The sequence below is a fragment of the Lissotriton vulgaris genome, chromosome 6 (assembly GCF_964263255.1).
Source record: "Lissotriton vulgaris chromosome 6, aLisVul1.2, whole genome shotgun sequence".
NCBI classification, from domain to species: Eukaryota; Metazoa; Chordata; class Amphibia; order Caudata; family Salamandridae; genus Lissotriton; species Lissotriton vulgaris.
Window position 1 is genome coordinate 1,337,641,759 of NC_141694.1, and position 19,787 is coordinate 1,337,661,545.

Below are 19,787 nucleotides of genomic sequence, written 5' to 3' on the forward strand. Positions count from 1 at the left end.
GCCTTGCACCCTTCTCCCCTCTGCCTTGCACCCTTCTCTTCTCTGCCTTGCCCCCTTCTCTCCTCTGCCTTACCCCCTTCTCCTCTCTGCCTTGCACCCTTTTCCTCTCTGCCTTGCACCCTTCTCTCCTCTGCCTTGCACCCTTCTCGCCCTCCCCCTTGCACCCTTCTCGCCCTCCCGCTTGCACCCTTCTCCCCTCTGCCTTGCACCCTTCTCGCCTCTGCCTTGCACCCTTCTCCCCTCTGCCTTGCACCCTTCTCCCCTCTGCCTTGCACCCTTCTCTCCTCTGCCTTGCACCCTTCTCTCCTCTGCCTTGCACCCTTCTCCCCTCTGCCTTGCACCCTTCTCCCCACTGCCTTCCACCCTTCTCCTCTCTGCATTGCACCCTTCTCCCCTCTGCATTGCACCATTCTCACCTCTGCCTTGCACCCTTCTACCCTCTGCCTTGCACCCTTCCCCCATCTGCCTTGCACCCTTCCCCCATCTGCCTTGCACCCTTCCCCCATCTGCCTTGCACCCTTCTCCCGTCTGCCTTTTACCCTTCTCCCCTCTGCCTTTTACCCTTCTCCCCTCTGCCTTTTACCCTTCTCCCCTCTGCCTTTTACCCTTCTCCCCTCTGCCTTGCACCCTTCTCCCCTCTGCCTTGCACCCTTCTCCCCTCTGCCTTGCACCCTTCTCCCCTCTGCCTTGCACCCTTCTCCCCTCTGCCATGCACCCTTCTCCCCTCTGCCTTGCACCCTTCTCCCCTCTGCCTTGCACCCTTCTCCCCTCTGCCTTGCACCCTTCTCTCCTCTGCCTTGCCCCCTTCTCTCCTCTGCCTTGCCCCCTTCTCCTCTCTGCCTTGCACCCTTTTCCTCTCTGCCTTGCACCCTTCTCTCCTCTGCCTTGCACCCTTCTCGCCCTCCCCCTTACACCCTTCTCGCCCTCCCGCTTGCACCCTTCTCCCCTCTGCCTTGCACCCTTCTCGCCCTCCCCCTTGCACCCTTCTCCCCTCTGCCTTGCACCCTTCTCCCCTCTGCCTTGCACCCTTCTCGCCTCTGCCTTGCACCCTTCTCCCCTCTGCCTTGCACCCTTCTCCCCTCTGCCTTGCACCCTTCTCCCCTCTGCCTTGCACCCTTCTCCCCTCTGCCTTGCACCCTTCTCCCCACTGCCTTCCACCCTTCTCCTCTCTGCATTGCACCCTTCTCCCCTCTGCATTGCACCCTTCTCCCCTCTGCCTTGTACCCTTCTCCCCTCTGCCTTGCACCCTTCTCCCCTCTGCCTTGCACCCTTCTCCCCTCTGCCTTGCACCCTTCTCCTCTCTGCCTTGCAACCTTCTCCCCTCTGCCTTGCAACCTTCTCCCCTCTTTCTTGCACCCTTTTCTAACTTGCACCCTTCTCCCCTCTGCATTGCACCCTTCTCCCCTCTGCCTTGTACCCTTCTCCCCTCTGCCTTGTACCCTTCTCCCCGCTGCCTTGCACCCTACTCCACCCCTGCCTTGCACCCTTTTCTACCTTGCACCATTCTCCCAACATTTTTATTGCTGCCGGAAAAATCTGGTCGCACAAGGAACTCTGCATCAAATGCTTTTACATCCTAAGTTATTGCTAAACACAGCGCCCCACCTTCCAGGTTGGTGCCCAGGGCGGCCGCACTGGTCGCACTGACCTAAAACCAGTCCTGACCTTTAAAAGAGAGTTGAAATCTTTTCTCTTCCAACGTCACTTCCTCTGGGGACCCGTTTCAAAATTCCGGGTTCTTTCCACAATGTACTTATTCTACAGATACTACTACATCTGTTGGGAGGAACACTCTGCATTTCTGTATATAAATAGCTTTTCTTGCCAGTTATATATATACTTTTTGTACAATTCATACAATTAATTCGCATTGTGATGCCTTTGTATATTCAGCATACATTTTCCTCTCTTATAAAAGCGCTCTGCCACTCGCTGCGTTAAGTCCACGGTATAAAATCGCAAATAAATTAATATATCTGACTGAGAATACAGTCAAAGTAGTTGCCTGCCAGTGGCGGTGGAATTGAATCAAGTTCCTGAGGGATGTGTGTGTGGGGGGGGTCCATTGCACGGAAGAGCTGGTGATAAAGCCTGCATTACTCTCTGATTGGAGTGAGTACCTTAGGTGAATGTACAAGCAGGCACTCGGGAGTGAGGAATGTGCCTGTGACAGTCCAAGGGGCGGGGGAAGGGGGCATAACCCCAGTGTGTTACAGGCAGAAATGACAGCGCCAAACCAAAAGGAGGTGTTTTAATACTGTTTGCATGACATCACCCTCCGCAGGGACAGGGACTGACTCCTCCCTCTGGGAAGAGAGGGCTAGAGAAGAAAGTCATCCCCTCCTGGACGGGTACACCTACCATCTACATACCAAATGGAGCGCATATTGAATTATCTGCGGGTGCCTCACTGATATTTGATGATTCTGCAAGTCAGTGGTGCTCGTTTTACCTACTTCACCCGAAACTGTCACTTACAAGGGTTAGGCATGGAACTCTGCAGCAGACACTTTAGCAGCTGAGCTATCTTTCTTTAATCTCCTAGTCGCTATACTGAATACTGATTCATATTAGATCTGGGAGAGGGAGTGCTCTTGTCCATTTCCTGTGTGTGCTTTGTCATTTCACGAGGAGCAATCAGAACTTGGTGTCTTACTATCCCATGTTTTTCAAATACTATACTACTGGTTTGCTTGGAAGAATAAAAGGTGCGCACACTTAATTAGCCACACAAGTAGCGTTTAACCCAGCTACCGTTTAACCACAAACTGGTTATGGGAAGATACATGCAGGTGTCTGGAAGCCCTCATTCCCAGTGCCTCCTGCTCTCCGGGGCCCCCACCCCCATCCTCTTTCCGGCCTCGAGCGCTCTGACTGAAGAGAAACAATTTAACTTGATACATTGTTTCTCTTCAGTCAGAGGGAGGGGGCGAGAGCTCAGAGTTTAGAGCGGGCTGCAGACAGCCTGCACCTGCTTTGGAGGGAGAGAGGCTTGCTTCAGCGCAAGCCTCTCTCACTGAAGAGCTGAGGGGGGGCCCGGGCCCCCTTAATTATCTGTAGAGAGTGGGGCCCCCCGCACTGCGGGGGCTGTGGGGGCGTTTGTTATGCCCCTGCCCCCTTGAAAGCGCAGAGATTGCCGGATGTAAGAGGCTTTGTGAAAATTCTTCAATCACATACAGGAAAAGTGCATAGAGTTCCGGTGTTAAGGCATACAGAGATTTTCATGCTGGGGTGCTTGTAAATCATGAACCAGAACACAGAAATCACGTACTGAATTCCCACTCTCATGGGTGAGCATTACCAGCAGCAATTTATACAAGATAATCAGCAGCTTCCCGGGGTCACACTTATAACAAAGAGGAAGCGACGATGGGGGAAAGAAGAGGAAACCAGAAACGATAACTAGGAACCAATGACTTGGTAAGAAGAAACCAGAAAAATAAAAAGAGTACACAGCATCCGGCTTAGTCAGCAGAAATGCCAGACTGTAGCATTTAAAATACAGAATGTGACCCGACACTCCAATCAGCCTAAACTCCACCAGGAGTGTCATACGGACAATGTCTAGTTATCCACTGCTCATAGCTCTCATTGCTGTATTTTCACCTTTTGGCTTTTAAAGGAAAACACTAAACCTGACCCTAGAAACACGTTCCTTTATTTAGCTTTGCTACTAGCCAGTAGCTTAAATACAATCTCAACAAAATCGACATCACTGACCAAAGAATACAAAAGGAAAGCAAGAGAAGTCTACATAGCAGTCAAAGGTGCCACTTTCTTGCAATCCAAGACTTAATAAAGAAAGATCAAATGATAACTACCAAATGCTCTGCTGTCTGTTAGCTTCTGCCGTTTGATTCAGCGGCTCTGTATACCAGGAAGTTTGTGGCTACCGACTGAAACCTAGGCATAGGTGAAGACCTAAGGAAATAGATGCCTGCCTTGACCACTAGCATCGGATACCAAATACGACTGCCATTTTCAACTTCACTTTAAAAAATGTGTGCTGAAACATGTAGCACTGCATCTGTGAAGCGGGTGCTGCACTGATCAAGATCAACACGCTGCGCTCAGCAATAACAAATGGGCAACCAATAGAAAGGGTTGTGGTCTCCCAAATTGGCCTCTTGCTGAAGCATGCTTAAACATGAAGCACGCAAAAAACACAGTTGATGGACAGAATGCAGAACAATGTCTTACATTCACCCCAGTACAAAGATCTGGGCCTAAATCCATCGTTTTTTTGCACTCCACACCACCCTAGGTCAGACACTGGCTATATGCAAATCAGCCTTGACCCTGTGCCTCTTGGAAACAGTCCAGCTCGAACTACCAAGCCATGTCTTTCCTAGACCGGAATCAAGCATCCAAGGACCGGTTTCTGGCTATCAGCCTTCTTCAGCCTGGATAGCTTGACCCCAGTGATGTGGAGAGCCTGGGAAACATGAAGCACAGCGTCTGTAAAGCGGGTGCTGCACTGATCATGAGAAATAGACTCTTCTCATATATAACAATCAGAGCGTGTTTCTGTGTGCTGCTCAACAAGCAAAAAAAAACCCACATTCCAATACCAAGAGCAAGAGGAAAAACAAAATAATGCACCACAACAAGCATAAATCAACTGTTGTGTAGAGTACATGTAATAGGGCCAGTCGCCATTGGAGGCAACCAAGCACACAAAGTAGGGACAAATACAATCAATGCCCCAATAAAAAAACACATTTCTGAATGGCACCAAAAATACCCAGTGGAAATCGATGTGCGTGCCAAAAGACCATAGAGGAGATGTAGCATGTCAAGAGAGAGCGCATACGCACTGCCTAGGCTCAACCTAAAAAAAGGGCATAGGGAAAACCAATAGTCCTTGTTTATTCTGTGTTTCTGGGCAAATCCTTAATCTCTCCTGCCTGAATAATTTCTGAACTTGTGTAATGTACCTAGTGTTTATGTAAAGCACCTCAATACCTTCTGGTCAGTTCAAGTTGGTGCTATTTAAAAATGCAAAAAAAAGAAATAGTACCTCAATCACAGTGAATGGACACTAATTAAAGTAAATCAATACATTCTTAGTTCATGTGACACACAAAGATCAAGGAAGTGACGTAGGAAGTTATGGAATAAGGCAGCAAAGATTGTTCGTATTGCCAGCCAATGGAGAGCAATAAGCAAGCTTTTTAATGTTTTTTTTTTTAAAGCTACAGCAGCTCATTGTCAAGCAAAAGTGTTGAACGCTACTTGCAGGCTCAACCTAAACAGTAGTTGATGTGTAGCCAAATCTTATACAAATATTGCTTTACAGAGAATAAGTACTATTAGAGCAGGTTTTCGTGAATGTGTATAATAAGGATGAAGTGCATGCAAGCAAAAGGCAAAGTAGCTTGATGCTCGCTCTTCAAACGTGGCCGCTTATAGCTGGAACTTGTCTTCGACCCATAGATTGCTGATCTTAGTGTATCTACTTATTTATTTTTACTAATTTATATGGTGCACTCTTCAAAATAACTGAGAGGAAGGCACTGACTCAGTAGAATTCAAACAAATTAATCTCTTTTGTACCAACAATGTGCAAATGAGTTAAAAGACCTGTGGCTGCTATCACTTACGGATTAAAAAATGTTTCAGATCTTCCCTAAAGCGAAGTTTGGTGGGAGGCTCTGCCCACTGGGGCCAAGGACTACTTCAAATGTTACCCCCCCTCTATAGAGAACCTCCTATCATTCGTCCATCTCGAACTTGAATGTGGCACAATCAAGTTGTAATTGTCTGATTGAAGACCGCAAAATGACCCAAATAACTTTTTCTCAAAGGTAAAGTGGGGTACCTTGAAGCAACCAATTATAATAGTGAGCAGAGGATTTTCAAAACAGTCATATGGCAACCTTAGGTTACAAATTGTAGCATGTCTTCTGAAAAGAAATTCCTGGAGCAACTTTGGACACAGCCGGACTGAAAACGCAAACCAGCCCTTGCAATTAAGTCAGACCGGCTCCCCTGTGGGGGGTGCTGTGGGAAACCCTGCTGCTGCTTTTGTTACAGGAGGCCAATATTGCAGCACTGCTGAAAAACCGGCCCACACCATTCCTGCCTACTGGGAAAACACCCATTGCCCGCTACGGCCAGTCAGGCCCTGACATTGGACCCCCTGTTATTGATCCCAGTTAGTTTTCGGAGGATTACAGTCACTCAGTATAGATTTTTGGTTTCTTTGTTCTTTCCAGTTTATTGCTTTAACGTTTGGGGACCCTCATCCAGGTGAAAGGCTCCCGGAGATGAGATGGACTATCCCCTCACATACAGGCACATTCTGGGATACTGAGGAAAGGGGGTTTAGAGCTTAGCTCTTCATGCAGTGGAAGGAGGCCAACCTCACCTGCAGGTGATGCATGAATCAAACAAAAGAATCACCAGCGAGGAGATGTATGCCAGAAGTAAAACCAATATGGAAGTCTTGTCAGTCGAGATGTAGGTACCGAACACCTTGACAAACAGTGGTAAGCTACATTCTTATTACATCAATTATACTGTTCCTCAGACAAGTCAGGTTAGAGGTGCTGCTGTGACTCCCTCTCATCCATGATTGTTGTACTGACTCCACAAAGCTGCATTATTAACTAGAGGGTTGTGCTGTGTAAGAGCACCCGAAATGTTATTAACCCAGCCCCTTAGAAGTAGCCAACTGGCTTTCTGGAGGACTTCAGGCCACACCGCATGTGAATATTGGTCAAATGGACGGGCTTCTCTTGGAAAATGTGTAAAATAGTTTAGCATCATCAAAACATTCAAAACAAGAAATTAAACCGATAACATTCCCAAACTAGTTTATGGAAAAATAAAATGCTATGATTAAATGACAAGACAATAACACATTGGTAAAAGTAATCAGTAAAAGCAAAATGTGCCCATTGAACACTAAAGAGAAGGCTGTCAATGTCACTCTGTGGGGCACAGATTACCGCAAACAAATGTGAGTCACATAGAGCCTGACAGGTCACTCCAGTCAACAGTTTTAACTTTTGAATTAGTTGTTTATCAGGAGGTTGAGCTCCTTCAGCAACACAAGGTAGGATTCTGTGGCTGCTGAGGACTCCATCTGGCAATATACTCTTGCCATTGGGATCACTTTATCTCGTTTTCCATCTTTCAGGTGCTTGCAATTCTCCGGAATGTCAAGGCTTGTAATCATGGCCCCAGCAGTGCTCCCTGAGTTTTCTGTGCTAAGCCCTGGCTGAAGGGGTTTTTGTTTGGCAGCAAAAAGCTCCAGTCAAGTCAAACCAGGAAATCTGGTCTTTCTTAGTTGTGCCTTATTTGAGTGGCTGTGGCACCGTCTAGCCCGCCGGATGTCAAATTGTGCTTATTTCTCTATGTTGTCACTCTTTCTTCCAGCCACAGTCTTGAATCCCCAGATCTGCTTTTTTTGTTTTAGCTCTCAAAGTCTCTCTTGGATCCCTGTGAGATTTTTCCACGTACAAAGAAGTGAAGAGGAGAAAGAGAATTCCTGTTTAACCTTTTTATGTTCCCACTACACTGTCAGATTTGAGCACTTTCCAGTTTCTTCTTAGAATCTGGTATACCTCTGAAGATTTCTCAGTAAAATTGCTTATTAGTCTGACATTGTTGTCTTCTTTTTTGACTATATCTCTCAGTAGGGTATCTCTACCTGCTTCGTTGCATCTTTTTTCTTTTTTTTCTAAAAAGCCCCTGCAGTATCCTCTTTTCCTGAATGTTTCTTTAGCCTGGGTTATCGCCTTACCACACTCTATGGGTGTTGAGCAATTACGCTTCATTCTTAAAAATTCTCCCACTGGAATATTTTTCACCACCCTTTTAGGATGGCTGCTATCAGCGTGGAGAATCGTATTTCCGGCTGTGACCTTGCGATGCAATGATGTTTCAGTTCTCTCATTTTCTATGTACACTTTCAAGTCTAGATACACTACTTCCTTGGCACTTATGCAGCCTGTGAACTTTAAATTCAGGTCATTTACATTGAGGATCTCTATGTATCTTTCAGCTTCACTCCTTGAGCCTCGCCACACGATGAATAAATCAATGTAACCCGCCCACAGAGCGATTTTGTCCATCCATTGTTCATTCTATCCCGGCCAGGCCACGTGCTTCTCCCACCACCAGCCAATGAATAAATTCGCGTAGCTGGGGGCGTAGCACGTGCCCATCGCGGTCCCTTGTCTTTGACGGTACAATTGTCCTGAGAATGTAAAAATGTTGTTATACAAACAAAATCTGGTGAGCTCCATTAACATCTGATTATGCTTTTGGAATTTCAGAGGTCTTTTGTTTAGAAAGAAGCTCATGGCATGCAAACCTTTATCATGATCTATTGAGGTGTATAGACTCGTTATGTCCAGAGTTATTAGGAGCATATCAGAGTCCCAGCTGGTACCTTCAATGATTCGTAAAAAATCCTTCTTATCCTTTAGATATGAATTCAGATCTTTTACCATTGGGGAAATGAAGTGGTCGATATAGATTGAGGTATTCTCCAATAGGCTCTTCTTGGAAGAGACCATGGGTCTTCCCGGTGGCCAGGTTTTACTTTTGTGCACTTTAGGTAAGTGATAAAATGTGACCACTTCAGGATGTTCACACTTGATAAACTGCCAGTCTTCCTGATCAAGAATGCCTTCATCTCGCCATCCTGATATCAGTTCATTGAACTTCCTAATGCTGTCCAGATACTCCTGTCGTTTTATGGGAGTGTAGTGTTCTTTATTTTTTAGCTGTGAGAGCTTCATCCTCATATTGGTCTTTACTGAGGACCACTACATTCCCCCCTTGTCAGAGGGTTTAATGATGATGGTATTATCCTCCTTGAGTTTCTTTACCACCTCCCATTGATTCTTGGTCATATTCCTTTTCTTTCCGTTGAACTTTACTGTTTGTAGCTTTTTTAATTCATCAATCACCAGTTCTTGAAATGTATCTATTGCATCGTGTGGTGGCTTGGGAATTATTTTCGATTTTTTGCGTATAGTGCTTTTGCACCCTTTTTGACTAATTCCAGTGTCTTCCAATAGTTGTGTGGCAGTACTCTCCATCTGTTCTTCATCAGCGTCTAATTCATTTAAAATCCATATGGTGTTAAAATCCGATCCCACCAGTACATATATATGTCATAAAGGTTGTACCTCCTTTTCTGTTTTTATATGTATAGGGATATACAGATAACAGATAACCATAACTGCTTTCTTACTGTGGTTGTATATTTCATGCTTTGTTTAATGATTGTGTCTTTTGTTTTTTAAGTGTTTGTTTATTACTTTGTATTTTGGGACCACACACAGTGGAATGCATAAATTGTATAAAATGTTTTAATATTCTGATAGTATGTATCCCTCAGGATCACTTCCGAAATTTTAAACTTTGAGACAAAAGAGATTTTATATAAAGAAAACACTGTAAGCATTACATTTCAACTTGAAGAGTATATTTGGGTTCCTTGTCGGGTTATTGGCAAAGTGGGTGCATGACGTAACACGAGTGTAAAGGCTGTAAGGATCGTGTGAAGCCTTGCTAGATTTCTTCCAGGGATTTTTCTATTTGGCTAGAGTTACATTTGGTACTATACCTATGCGCCCCTCTACCCCTCCTGCCCCCGCCCACCCCACCGCTCATCCAGCACACTGGCCGCTAGTGGCATTGTGGACTGTTGGTGCTGGCGGGGTGAGCAAGGCCTTCAGGACTATGGTGATGAGAACCTGTTGTCAAATGCGTCGCTGACACCTTCATGACGCTGCTCCCTAGGTAGGCACAATGATAAAAACTGTACTGCCATGACACTCAGATCTGTAATTATCATCATCTTGAAGAAAATATATATATTTTTTTTTAAATAGTAAAACATTGTGCTCAAATAAATGTATGGCTGCCAAGTAGATTCTCCTACTTTTCACATAGGTCTTATGTTATTCTAATACCGTTTGTTATCAATATTATAACGCCCACCTCAAAACAAATTATTTTGTGTAATTCAACTCTCTTGATCCCTCACAGCATGGATTCCGGAGGACCCATAGCACTGAGTCGGCACTTACAGTGGTAGTCGATAGCATTCGCTCTAGGGTCGACACCGGCCACACCACCTTACTGGTGTTATTAGACCTTACGGCGGCTTTCGACACCCTGTCTCCAAATATTCTTGTTAACCGACTCAGTGAGCTGGGAGTCAAGGATTCTGCACTCAATCTTCTTGCCTCCTTTCTTGACCAACGGAAGCAAAGGGTCAAGCTTGGCGAGTATTTGTCACCTGTCAAGGCCGTGAAGTGTGGGGTCCCCCAGGGCTCTTCACTGAGCCCGACGCTTTTTAACATTTACGTCGCCCCTCTCGCCAGGCTTATAAGATCCTTTGGCCTGGAAGTTCTCTCCTATGCCGACGACACGCAGATTATGGCTTCCATCTCCCAATCTGTGAGCCAAACCGCGTACAATTTTAAAAACTGCATGGAGGCGGTCGCCGGATGGATGCTTAAGAACTTCCTTAAGTTAAACGGCGAGAAAACAGAGGTTCTTGTTTTCGGAGGCAAAAGTGAGATCTGGTCTATGGATTGGTGGCCGTCTGTCCTCGGGGCCTGTCCTACGCCCACTTTTTCTGCCCGTAACCTTGGGATCATATTGGACACCTCTCTTTCCCTGGACAAACAGGTCAGTAGGACAGTGTCCACCTGCTGTAATGCCCTGAGGGTTTTAAGGAAGATCTCTCACTACCTTTCCCCTGAGGCGCGCAAACAGGTAGCAATAGCGGTCATTGCTTCGAGACTGGACTATTGCAACGCCCTATACCTTGGCATCAGCAGTGGTCTCATTCAGCGCCTCCAGACCGTACAGAATGCGGCTGCCCGGTTTGTTGTAGGTGCTCCCAAACGTTCCTCGGGCACCACCATCAGAAAAGACCTGCATTGGCTCCCCATGCAGGCAAGGATCAACTTTAAGGCTCTATGCCTTATTCATCGTGCCCTTAATGAATCTGGACCAGAGGCTATTCGTGCCCTGGTGGCCCACTATGTCCCTGGGAGAGCACTCCGCTCTTCCAACAAAAACCTGCTTGTGGTTCCTCGCATATCCAAGGTTCGGTGGGGAGGAAGGTCTTTTCGCTTCCTTGCGCCTAGACTTTGGAATACGCTCCCTAGTGATCTCAAGTTGATCTCCTCTCACCCCCAATTCCGCAAGGCACTTAAGACTTGGCTATTCCTAGCAGCTTATCCCTAAGTTCCCCCCCTGGTTGATACCTGAGCTCTCTGATTACCATCTTCAGCGCCTTGATGCCTCTGGGTTTAGTTGCGCTTCTGTATACAAATTAAATAATAATACCTCTGGCAGAGGAACATTTTACAATCATCTTTGAGGTTTTTGGTATTTTGATTTCTATCAATTGAGCTGTTTCCTGCAACATTTTTTTGCGATGAGGCAAAATTGCGACGTACATTTTTTGTGCATTAATTTACTAGTGTGTTTACTCTTTTCTCATGCTGGTTTCAATATGCAACATTTGAATCAGCTTGCTCAGTGTGCATTCTCACTGTTACCAAAGTGCAAGCTTCCTCCTGACCTGTGGTGGAGGCAACCAGAAGCTTGAAAATTAAAATCAGGCAGAAAGACATACACCCTGTCCGAGTGATGCTAGACACTGGTGGGGCAGCAGGGCATAAAATCCTTAGGCAGGCTCTTATGATAAGTTCTCAAATGTTTATTCAGTTACATTTTCTTTATAGTTGCTTAGAGCACATCTTCACGCATAGTTTCTGTAGAAAAATTCCAAATTGTCACCAAAAATGTTATATTGAAGTAATTCAGTAGCTGAGGTGTAGATTAAAGATGATGGTTTTATGTTTGCAGTGCTGGAGAATTAATGAGTAGGCGGGGCTGCGTCGGCCAACGGACGTGCGCAGCACCAGCGAGGTAGTGCTCGAGTTAGTGCTAGATAGTGCTCGCGATGGCAGTTGGCCGACGCGAGCACAGAAGGGTTAGGATGGTCTTGTAGTAGATCTGTATTCAGCCCCACCAAGAGCAGCCTCCCTGCTGCTCAGCCCGCACCAACTGACACCCCACATCACAGGCCTACTTGCATTCCAATGCATCACCATGCACAACAACATTCCACACATCACATGCACACTGGCTGAAGTGCAAGAGCAGAAAAGCAGGAAAGATGCATTATACCATAAACCAGATACAACCTAACCTCTCCAAAGTTTTTATGCTATTACATGTACACTGTTCATGTGTCTACCCCCTCACCCTCTGTAATACTTGTGCATTGTGCAGCGGCAGCTTCTCTGCTAGGGTGGAGGAGTGTCTACCCCCAAAAACAGCAGGAAGGGAAAATTAAAAAGTTAATGAGCACTCATTTTATTTTTCCTTTCCTGCCAAGTCTTGGGGATGGGCCTGACGGAGGGTGACAGGCTCTTAGGGGAGTGGTAGTGCCCTCACATCACTGTCCATGAAGGTTTGGCCTGCTGTCACACACCGGCTAAACCGTCATACGCAGTGAAAGCTCTCTCCGACCCAGAAACGCAGCTGGGTAGGAGAGAGCAGGCACAGACTCCCAGTCTGTCCTGTAGTGCAAATCAAGGGCACTCAGGCCAATCCTGAAGCTGCTCTCATGCATGAAAGCAGCTTCAGGATTGGTCAGATGGCATACTGGGAGCCTGTGTCGCCTGGAGAAGAGGTTCAGAAGAGCATGACACTGCTGGATGCAGGTATGTTTTCTATTTGTATTTGTTATCACCCATAACCCCTATGCGCCCCTCTACCCCTCCTGCCCCCGCCCACCCCACCGCTCATCCAGCACACTGGCCGCTAGTGGCATTGTGGACTGTTGGTGCTGGCGGGGTGAGCAAGGCCTTCAGGACTATGGTGATGAGAACCTGTTGTCAAATGCGTCGCTGACACCTTCATGACGCTGCTCCCTAGGTAGGCACAATGATAAAAACTGTACTGCCATGACACTCAGATCTGTAATTATCATCATCTTGAAGAAAATATATATATTTTTTTTTAAATAGTAAAACATTGTGCTCAAATAAATGTATGGCTGCCAAGTAGATTCTCCTACTTTTCACATAGGTCTTATGTTATTCTAATACCGTTTGTTATCAATATTATAACGCCCACCTCAAAACAAATTATTTTGTGTAATTCAAAACTCCACCACTTAGTTATTCTTTAACCTCCCTCAGAAGGTTGAAAGGCTGGTTAGGTCCGACTGTGTTTGAAAATTTCTCCCAGTGAGTGGCTGGATTAGTGTGTTTTATGTTATTTACCGATTACCGATTACCTCTATTTTTAATCTGAATACATTTAATATTCTTATGTGCAAGAAAATGTTTTGAGTGATTTCACTGCTTTACGTTTTTAATGTTTAATTCCTGCCATTTATAGCATCAAAGTCTGATTTCTCAAATGCGCAGATGCCAACCTATGTTTACCACAAAGTTCATCTTTACCCAGGTTAGAGAGTGTTGCTTCCCAGCAGAAAACAGAACAACTTCCATTTAGGACGAAGCCCGTGGAGCCTGGAGGATTAGTAAGTAACTGATCTAAAAAGTTATTTTCTGATGCACATTGTGGTTTTTGCAGTTTCTTCTGTTGACTTCCCTTTCTTCGTTTATTTCAGGCACTCTTCATATTTATTTAAGGCTCATTTATTAATTGGGATGCTCTTAAACAACAAACAAAACACAACTGCCCCACTCATATTGTCAAACACACCTATTGAGTGGACCATAAATAAAAACCCTAAACCTCTATTCTTTTGAGTCCCAAGAGATTAATAATGGTCTCTTACTCCTGAATTTCCAGTAGTTTGACAAATTTACTCATCCTGTCCATGAGTAAGAATGTCATACTACTGGAAACTGCTCACAGACGTACTTCTAAGAACATGGCAGAAGAAATTTGAATTACACTCGTTTGATAGGGTGTTGTCAAATGAAGTATGCTTTACAAAGTAGGATTCATTTAGGGTACCAGCTTCTGCCTCTCTGCTTGGCTTCCTCCCACTTTGATCTTTGCCGCCAGTTGTGTGTGGTTCTACAGAGGAGCCACGGTGCATCAAGAATATAAGGGACCAACGGTGGCTTGCACAGATCGGTGTTGGGGAGCCAAAAGTGGGGGTAAAGAATAAAAAAACCTTACCGCCTCGACGCGTCACACCACTCTCTCCATCACCGACTCCGGAACAGAGCACCTAGGCTCCCCTCAGCCAATCACAATGCTGTAAAGACATGTTGTGGTTGGTAAGCACCGAGGCTCCCCTCAGCCAATCACAACACTGCAACGCAAAGCTAAGCCAGGGAATGTGGGACTGGGAAGGTTCCCCACCCGGCTGTAATGCAGCCTTGGTCAAGAACATGCAAAGTGCGCATGAATGTTTGGCCGGCCCCAGAGGGCCAGCCAAACATTCATGCGCACTTTAGAGAGTGTAACCACTCCTCCCCTCCCCTGTTCTGTCAGCTGACCATCTCCACCCCATCCAGGCTGCAAAGCTGCTGCAACCTGGAAAAAATGAAATTATAATAACTTGGTTATTATAATTTTAATTTTCCTTTGGTGACACTGCTTAAAAGCAGTGGGGCGAAGCGCCTCCACCTTCGCTGAAGAGCCACCCCTGTAAAGGACATTTTTCTCCTCAGAATAACTTCTGCTCACATGGACAGACCACTCCTCATACACATCTTGTGAGAACTTTTGCCTAGGAGACGTTAACTTTTCTGCACGCTCAAGTGCAAAGGAGTGAGGGTTAGGTTGGATGTAAACAGATTTGTTTTTGTGACTGCTCCAACGTTGCTAGTTTGTGGTTGTTGACCTATTCTGTAATGCTTGACCTGGCCCATTCCCCTGACACTTCCATGGGAGCGTCCCCTTTCCAAAGTGCATGTGGGTGAGAAGTTTATATCCATCTTACTGAATTATGCATTTATGCCAACAAACAGTATTTGAAAATGTTCAGCGTTGGTCCCAAATTGTTTTAACTGTGCACAAATGGGTTTAGTATTGAAAGCCTTTATGGGTGGAGAAAATGTAGGGTCAGCATGAGTTGTGAAAAATTGGCTAGAAGAATTGGTGTATCAAAAATGATTAAATAGTGTACGAAGACTGTTCAAATGTCAGTTGCTATATGGCTAGTTTTTACCTCGGGTGTTATTGAATCACGGTCTTTACATAAGGAGTAACTTTACATTACATTACATTGGGAGCTTATATTTTTCAATGTGTGAGTGTATAAATATATATGTGTATAATAAAAAAGGGATATCATTACATATATTTAATGCTTCATTTATTTTAAAATAATTTAACATTACTTGTGTTATTCTTGTTTTATTAATCTATGAGGGAGGGAGGGTTGGGGTCGAGCCAACATGGCCAGTGTCAGTCAGCAGCCCCTGATTAATGAGGGCAAAGGTTGTGGGCTAGCCTGTCAGTGCCTGCCACACATTGAAGCTGCTTTAATAGCCTGATTTTAGGGTCAGAGAAATGTTTTAAAACTGTGAATATAAGGCCTGTGAAAGGTGTTGCCACAGTGTGCAGTCGAAAGGATGGTTAGAATGGTGAACATTTTTTTCAGAACAAAAGTGCCTGAATCACAGTGGGAGCAGCTGCTGGTCAGAACAGGGACACTAATCAAACCTAATTAATCTCTGCTTGGTGTGTGTGCCATGGTAAAAAAGAAAGTGAGGCATTACAAGCGCTGCCCAATTAGAAGGCCGCAAAGATGCCAATGAATGATCAGCAATGGGCGTGTTCCAAGCCTATTACTGAACACAAGAGTCTTGCATGTGATAGAGCTTGCTGGTGAAGACTAGACTTAAAAAACAGGATGTAACCGTAGCACATCTCTCGTTCAGTTCTGGGGTTGATGCAGCCTCTTGCAAAATCTGCAGGTTGGCAATTTGTAGAACGCATGGGCCGACTCTGTATTTTCTCATTCAGCTTAACATTGATAAAATTGAGGTATCGGTGTTTTGTTTGCAAGACTCTATTTGGACAAATAGTTGGTGGAGTGAGGAATGTGGTCTTCTACCTATCGCTATGAAAGCGGCTAGGAACCTCGGGTCATTTTTGATACCTCTTTGAATTTTGAGGCACGGTTTAATCAAACTACTAGCACATACTTTACTGAATAAATACAAAAATGTCAATTTATTCCACTTGAAATGCTAACACTTGGTGGTCACTGCTTTATTTTAATCCAGATTGGATTAATACAATGTCTTTTATCTGAACATTAATGACTCCTTACTGAACAGATTGCAAGTGGTGCAAAATGCGGCTGCTCGCCTTATTCTCAACATACCTAAATGAGCTTTGCTTATAGTGGGTATTCGCTCATTACATTGGCTTCCTTTCAGAATGCAGGTTGTGCTTAAGGCTATATTGCTGGTCTTTTTAGCCCTCCATTACAAAGGCTGCAAACATCTCTCTGCTCTTAATTGGCATGTCCCAGGCAGGCCACTTGGACCTTCTTCAGGCAGGAAAGTAGTCATTCCAAGGTCTGATAGAGAAATAAAATATCCAGGCAAAAACAATGCAGACAACTGGCAAATAATTAGTATAACAATTTATTTATTTATTTAGTTTCTTATATCGCACCAGAATCGACCCCAATGGGGTATCTCCGCGCTTTGCACGCCAGGATGGTAAAGAATATACCTCTGTAGATGAGCTAGGGTCTCAGTAAGTAAACTAAGGCCAATTATTCTTCTAGGAAAAGGTTTGTTTTAAGCATTTTCCTGAAGGGTAGATGGTTGGTGTTTTGTCTGAGACTAAAGGGCAAGTTATTCCACAGGGTCGGCCCCACAAGGGAGAGGGCGCGGCCACCTTGTCTGGTCTTCTTAATGAGTGGGGATTTTAATAACAATTGATTGCTTGATCGAAGAGAGCGATCTGGTTTATTGAGTTGTAACTTTTGGGCCAGGTATTTGGGGCCATTTCCAAAAAGACATTTATGAACGGTGCAACAGATTTTAAACTTGATACGTTGCCGTATCGGTAGCCAGTGGAGTTCTCTCAATAGGGGCCTGGAAGGGGTTCTTGTGGGAGCGTTCAAGATCAGTCTTGCCGCTGTATTCTGGACCACCTGTAGCCGGTTTATGGCATCCTCATTGGCTAATATCAGGAGCCCGTTACAGTAGTCTAACCGGCTTATCACCAGGGCCTGTACAAGAGTCTTTCTATACATATCAGGCAAGAGAGGGAAAACTCGCCTTAACAGGCCAATGGTGCGGAAACATGCTCCAGCGATTACATTTGCGTGCTCCTTTAAAGTTAGGTTTTGATCTAACTTCACACCCAGGTTTTAATAGTCAATTTTGGGGAGGGCACTGGTCCTAGCTCCAGAGGCCACTAATCGGGAGACCAGAGTGTAGTAGCTTTCCCAAAGAGCATTACCTCCGTCTTCCCGACATTACATTGGAGGCAGTTGGAAGCCATCCAATTAGATACTGCCCTCATACCCTCAGCAAAATTTTCCTTAACATTAGAGTTGAGAGAATGGAAAGGGTAGAGAAGTTGGGTGTTGTCGGCGTAGGACACCGGAGTGAATCCATACTTCCTCACAATTTCAGCAAGGGGGGCCACGTACACATTAAACAATGTGGGGCTTAGGCATGAGCCCTGTGGCACCCCCTTTGTGAGCACCCTTGAGGTGGAACGATAGGGGCCCAAGCTGACAGATTGTGATCGCCCGGAGAGGAAACTCTCCAACCAGGACAAAGCCTGTCCTCCAATGCCCACTCCCTGCAAACGGCCCAGAAGTATTTTGTGAGACACAGTATCAAAAGCGGCCGACAGGTCTAGCAGCACCAGAATCATTGAACCTCCTCTATCCTGTGACATCTTGATGTTATCGGTCACGGAGAGGAGTGCTGATTTGGTGCTGTAGTTGGGCCTGAACCCAGATTGTGAGTGGTCCAGGCCCCCTGTCGCCTCTATAAAACTGGAGACATGGGTGTTGACATGTTTCTCAGCCAGTTTGCTCAGGAGGGGCAGAAGAGAGATGGGACGGAGGTTTGAGAGTTCCGTCCAAGGAGAAGCTGAGTTTTTCCGTATAGGATTCACTACTGCCTCTTTCCATTGCTGAGGGAGTTGTCCTTCTTTAAAAGAAAGGTTCAAGATTTTATTAATGATTGGGCATAGTGTCCTGCTCAAAGTGGTCACTAGTCTGGCAGGGAGCAGATCAAGGGGGGAGCCAGTTTTCATGTTATTTAATAGTGATATAATGTCACTCTCAGTGGCTTCAGGAATGTCAAGAAAGGTATCTCTTTGAGTCTCCATGCAAGGGGTACTAGAGTCCTCAGTGTCCATGGGGTGTTTGGCCAAGGTGATTTTATTATAAATAGTTTCAATTTTATCCTCAAAAAATTGAGAGATATTGTTACACAACTCTTGGGAGAATGTGTCGGGGCTTTCACATACCAAAGGGTTAGTGAAGGTCTGCAGGATTTTATATAGTTCCCTGGTCGAATTGCCAGCTTCAGCTAGCTGTGATGTTAAGCAGGTTTTTCTAGCTTTTTAAATATTTTTATAATAGGTGGACATTGCCTGCAGATAGTGTTCCTTACTAGCGCTGGTGTGGGTTTTCCTCCAGAGTTTTTCCAACTTTCTGCATCCTTGTTTTTATAGTTTTAATGTTTCAGTGTACCATATCTCTTTTTTGGTAGTGGAGGATTGTTTAATTAGTGTTTGAGGGGCCAAAAAATTAATAGCTTCCAGGAGTGCATTATTAAGTTTGGATAGAGCCGACTCAGTATTATCAGTCTGATATATAATATAACACAAGTAAAAAGAAAATAATATAACCAGAAATTATAATCACATATGAGATTTAATCACATTGATAAAAATTGATAGACATGTTCAATCAAATACAAATGTTATATATTCCAAGGTCTTGCAGAGTCAGATGGGGTGACTGTTCTTTCTTTAGATCCGTGGCCAGGCTATGAAACACTGTGACTGCCATGTTACTAGTATTGATTCTTCTGTTGTGTTTAAAAAAAATCTCTGAAAACCTGGCTTTTCTCGTCTTAAGTGTGGCGCCTAGTATGGAATTCTGCTTTGGCATCGGTCTTCGATACCCTTGAGTTTAATGGACTTTATAAATGCTTTTTCATTTAATTTAAGAGTAAGATTTATTTGGATAATAGTAACACGTTATTTATATTCCTGCCATACAATTTATTTTTGCAGTAGTAAGTGTTTATGAACACAAGTTAGTAATGTTCTACTAACTCCCCAGTCTATTTTAAGAAATGCCCTTCACCTTGGGTCAAAATGAGAATAATACATGCTTTTATTTCTATTTTTAGAAAGCCAAGTTTGGATTATGTAAGAAAAATTCGGTGTGACAGAAGATAAAAAATATTGGCTGAACAATATCAACGAATCTGAAGAAAAAAAAGAAGAGTTTCAACGAATGTGAAGAGAAAAGAAGAGTTTGCAACTCTGCACAATCGTGCATGAACATTTTTTTTACAAAAGCACTTAAAACTATTTTTAACGAGAACATTTTGAAGTCTTGTATTATATTTTTTTCTGATTCAGAAAAGGAAATTTTTAATGTATTTTTGAAAATAAAGTATTTATAGAAGGGTTTAAATTAGAGTATCCGGAGTACTGTGTTTTGTATTGTGAACTTTCTGGAATTTGCATATTTTTTCTATTGTGTCAAAGCCATTCATATAAAGAGTTCTTAGAATCTGTGGAATTTAGGGAATAAAGGTAACATTGTCACACAGTATTTTCTAGCATTCGATGCACGTAAGAGACAG

General features: G+C 44.5%; 1 protein-coding gene across 1 annotated transcript in view; it reads left to right on the forward strand.

Moving 5' to 3' along the window:
* The window catches only part of LOC147708863 (uncharacterized), a 678,829-nt gene that overhangs the window by 658,776 nt on the left and 266 nt on the right, over positions 1–19,787 (forward strand). The window contains 2 exon segments of the mRNA XM_086925788.1: positions 13,465–13,540; positions 19,326–19,787. The exon segment at positions 19,326–19,787 is cut by the window's right edge and continues 266 nt beyond it. Of these exon segments, the coding sequence (XP_086781914.1) occupies positions 13,465–13,540; positions 19,326–19,364 (115 nt within the window). The 3' untranslated portion in view covers positions 19,365–19,787.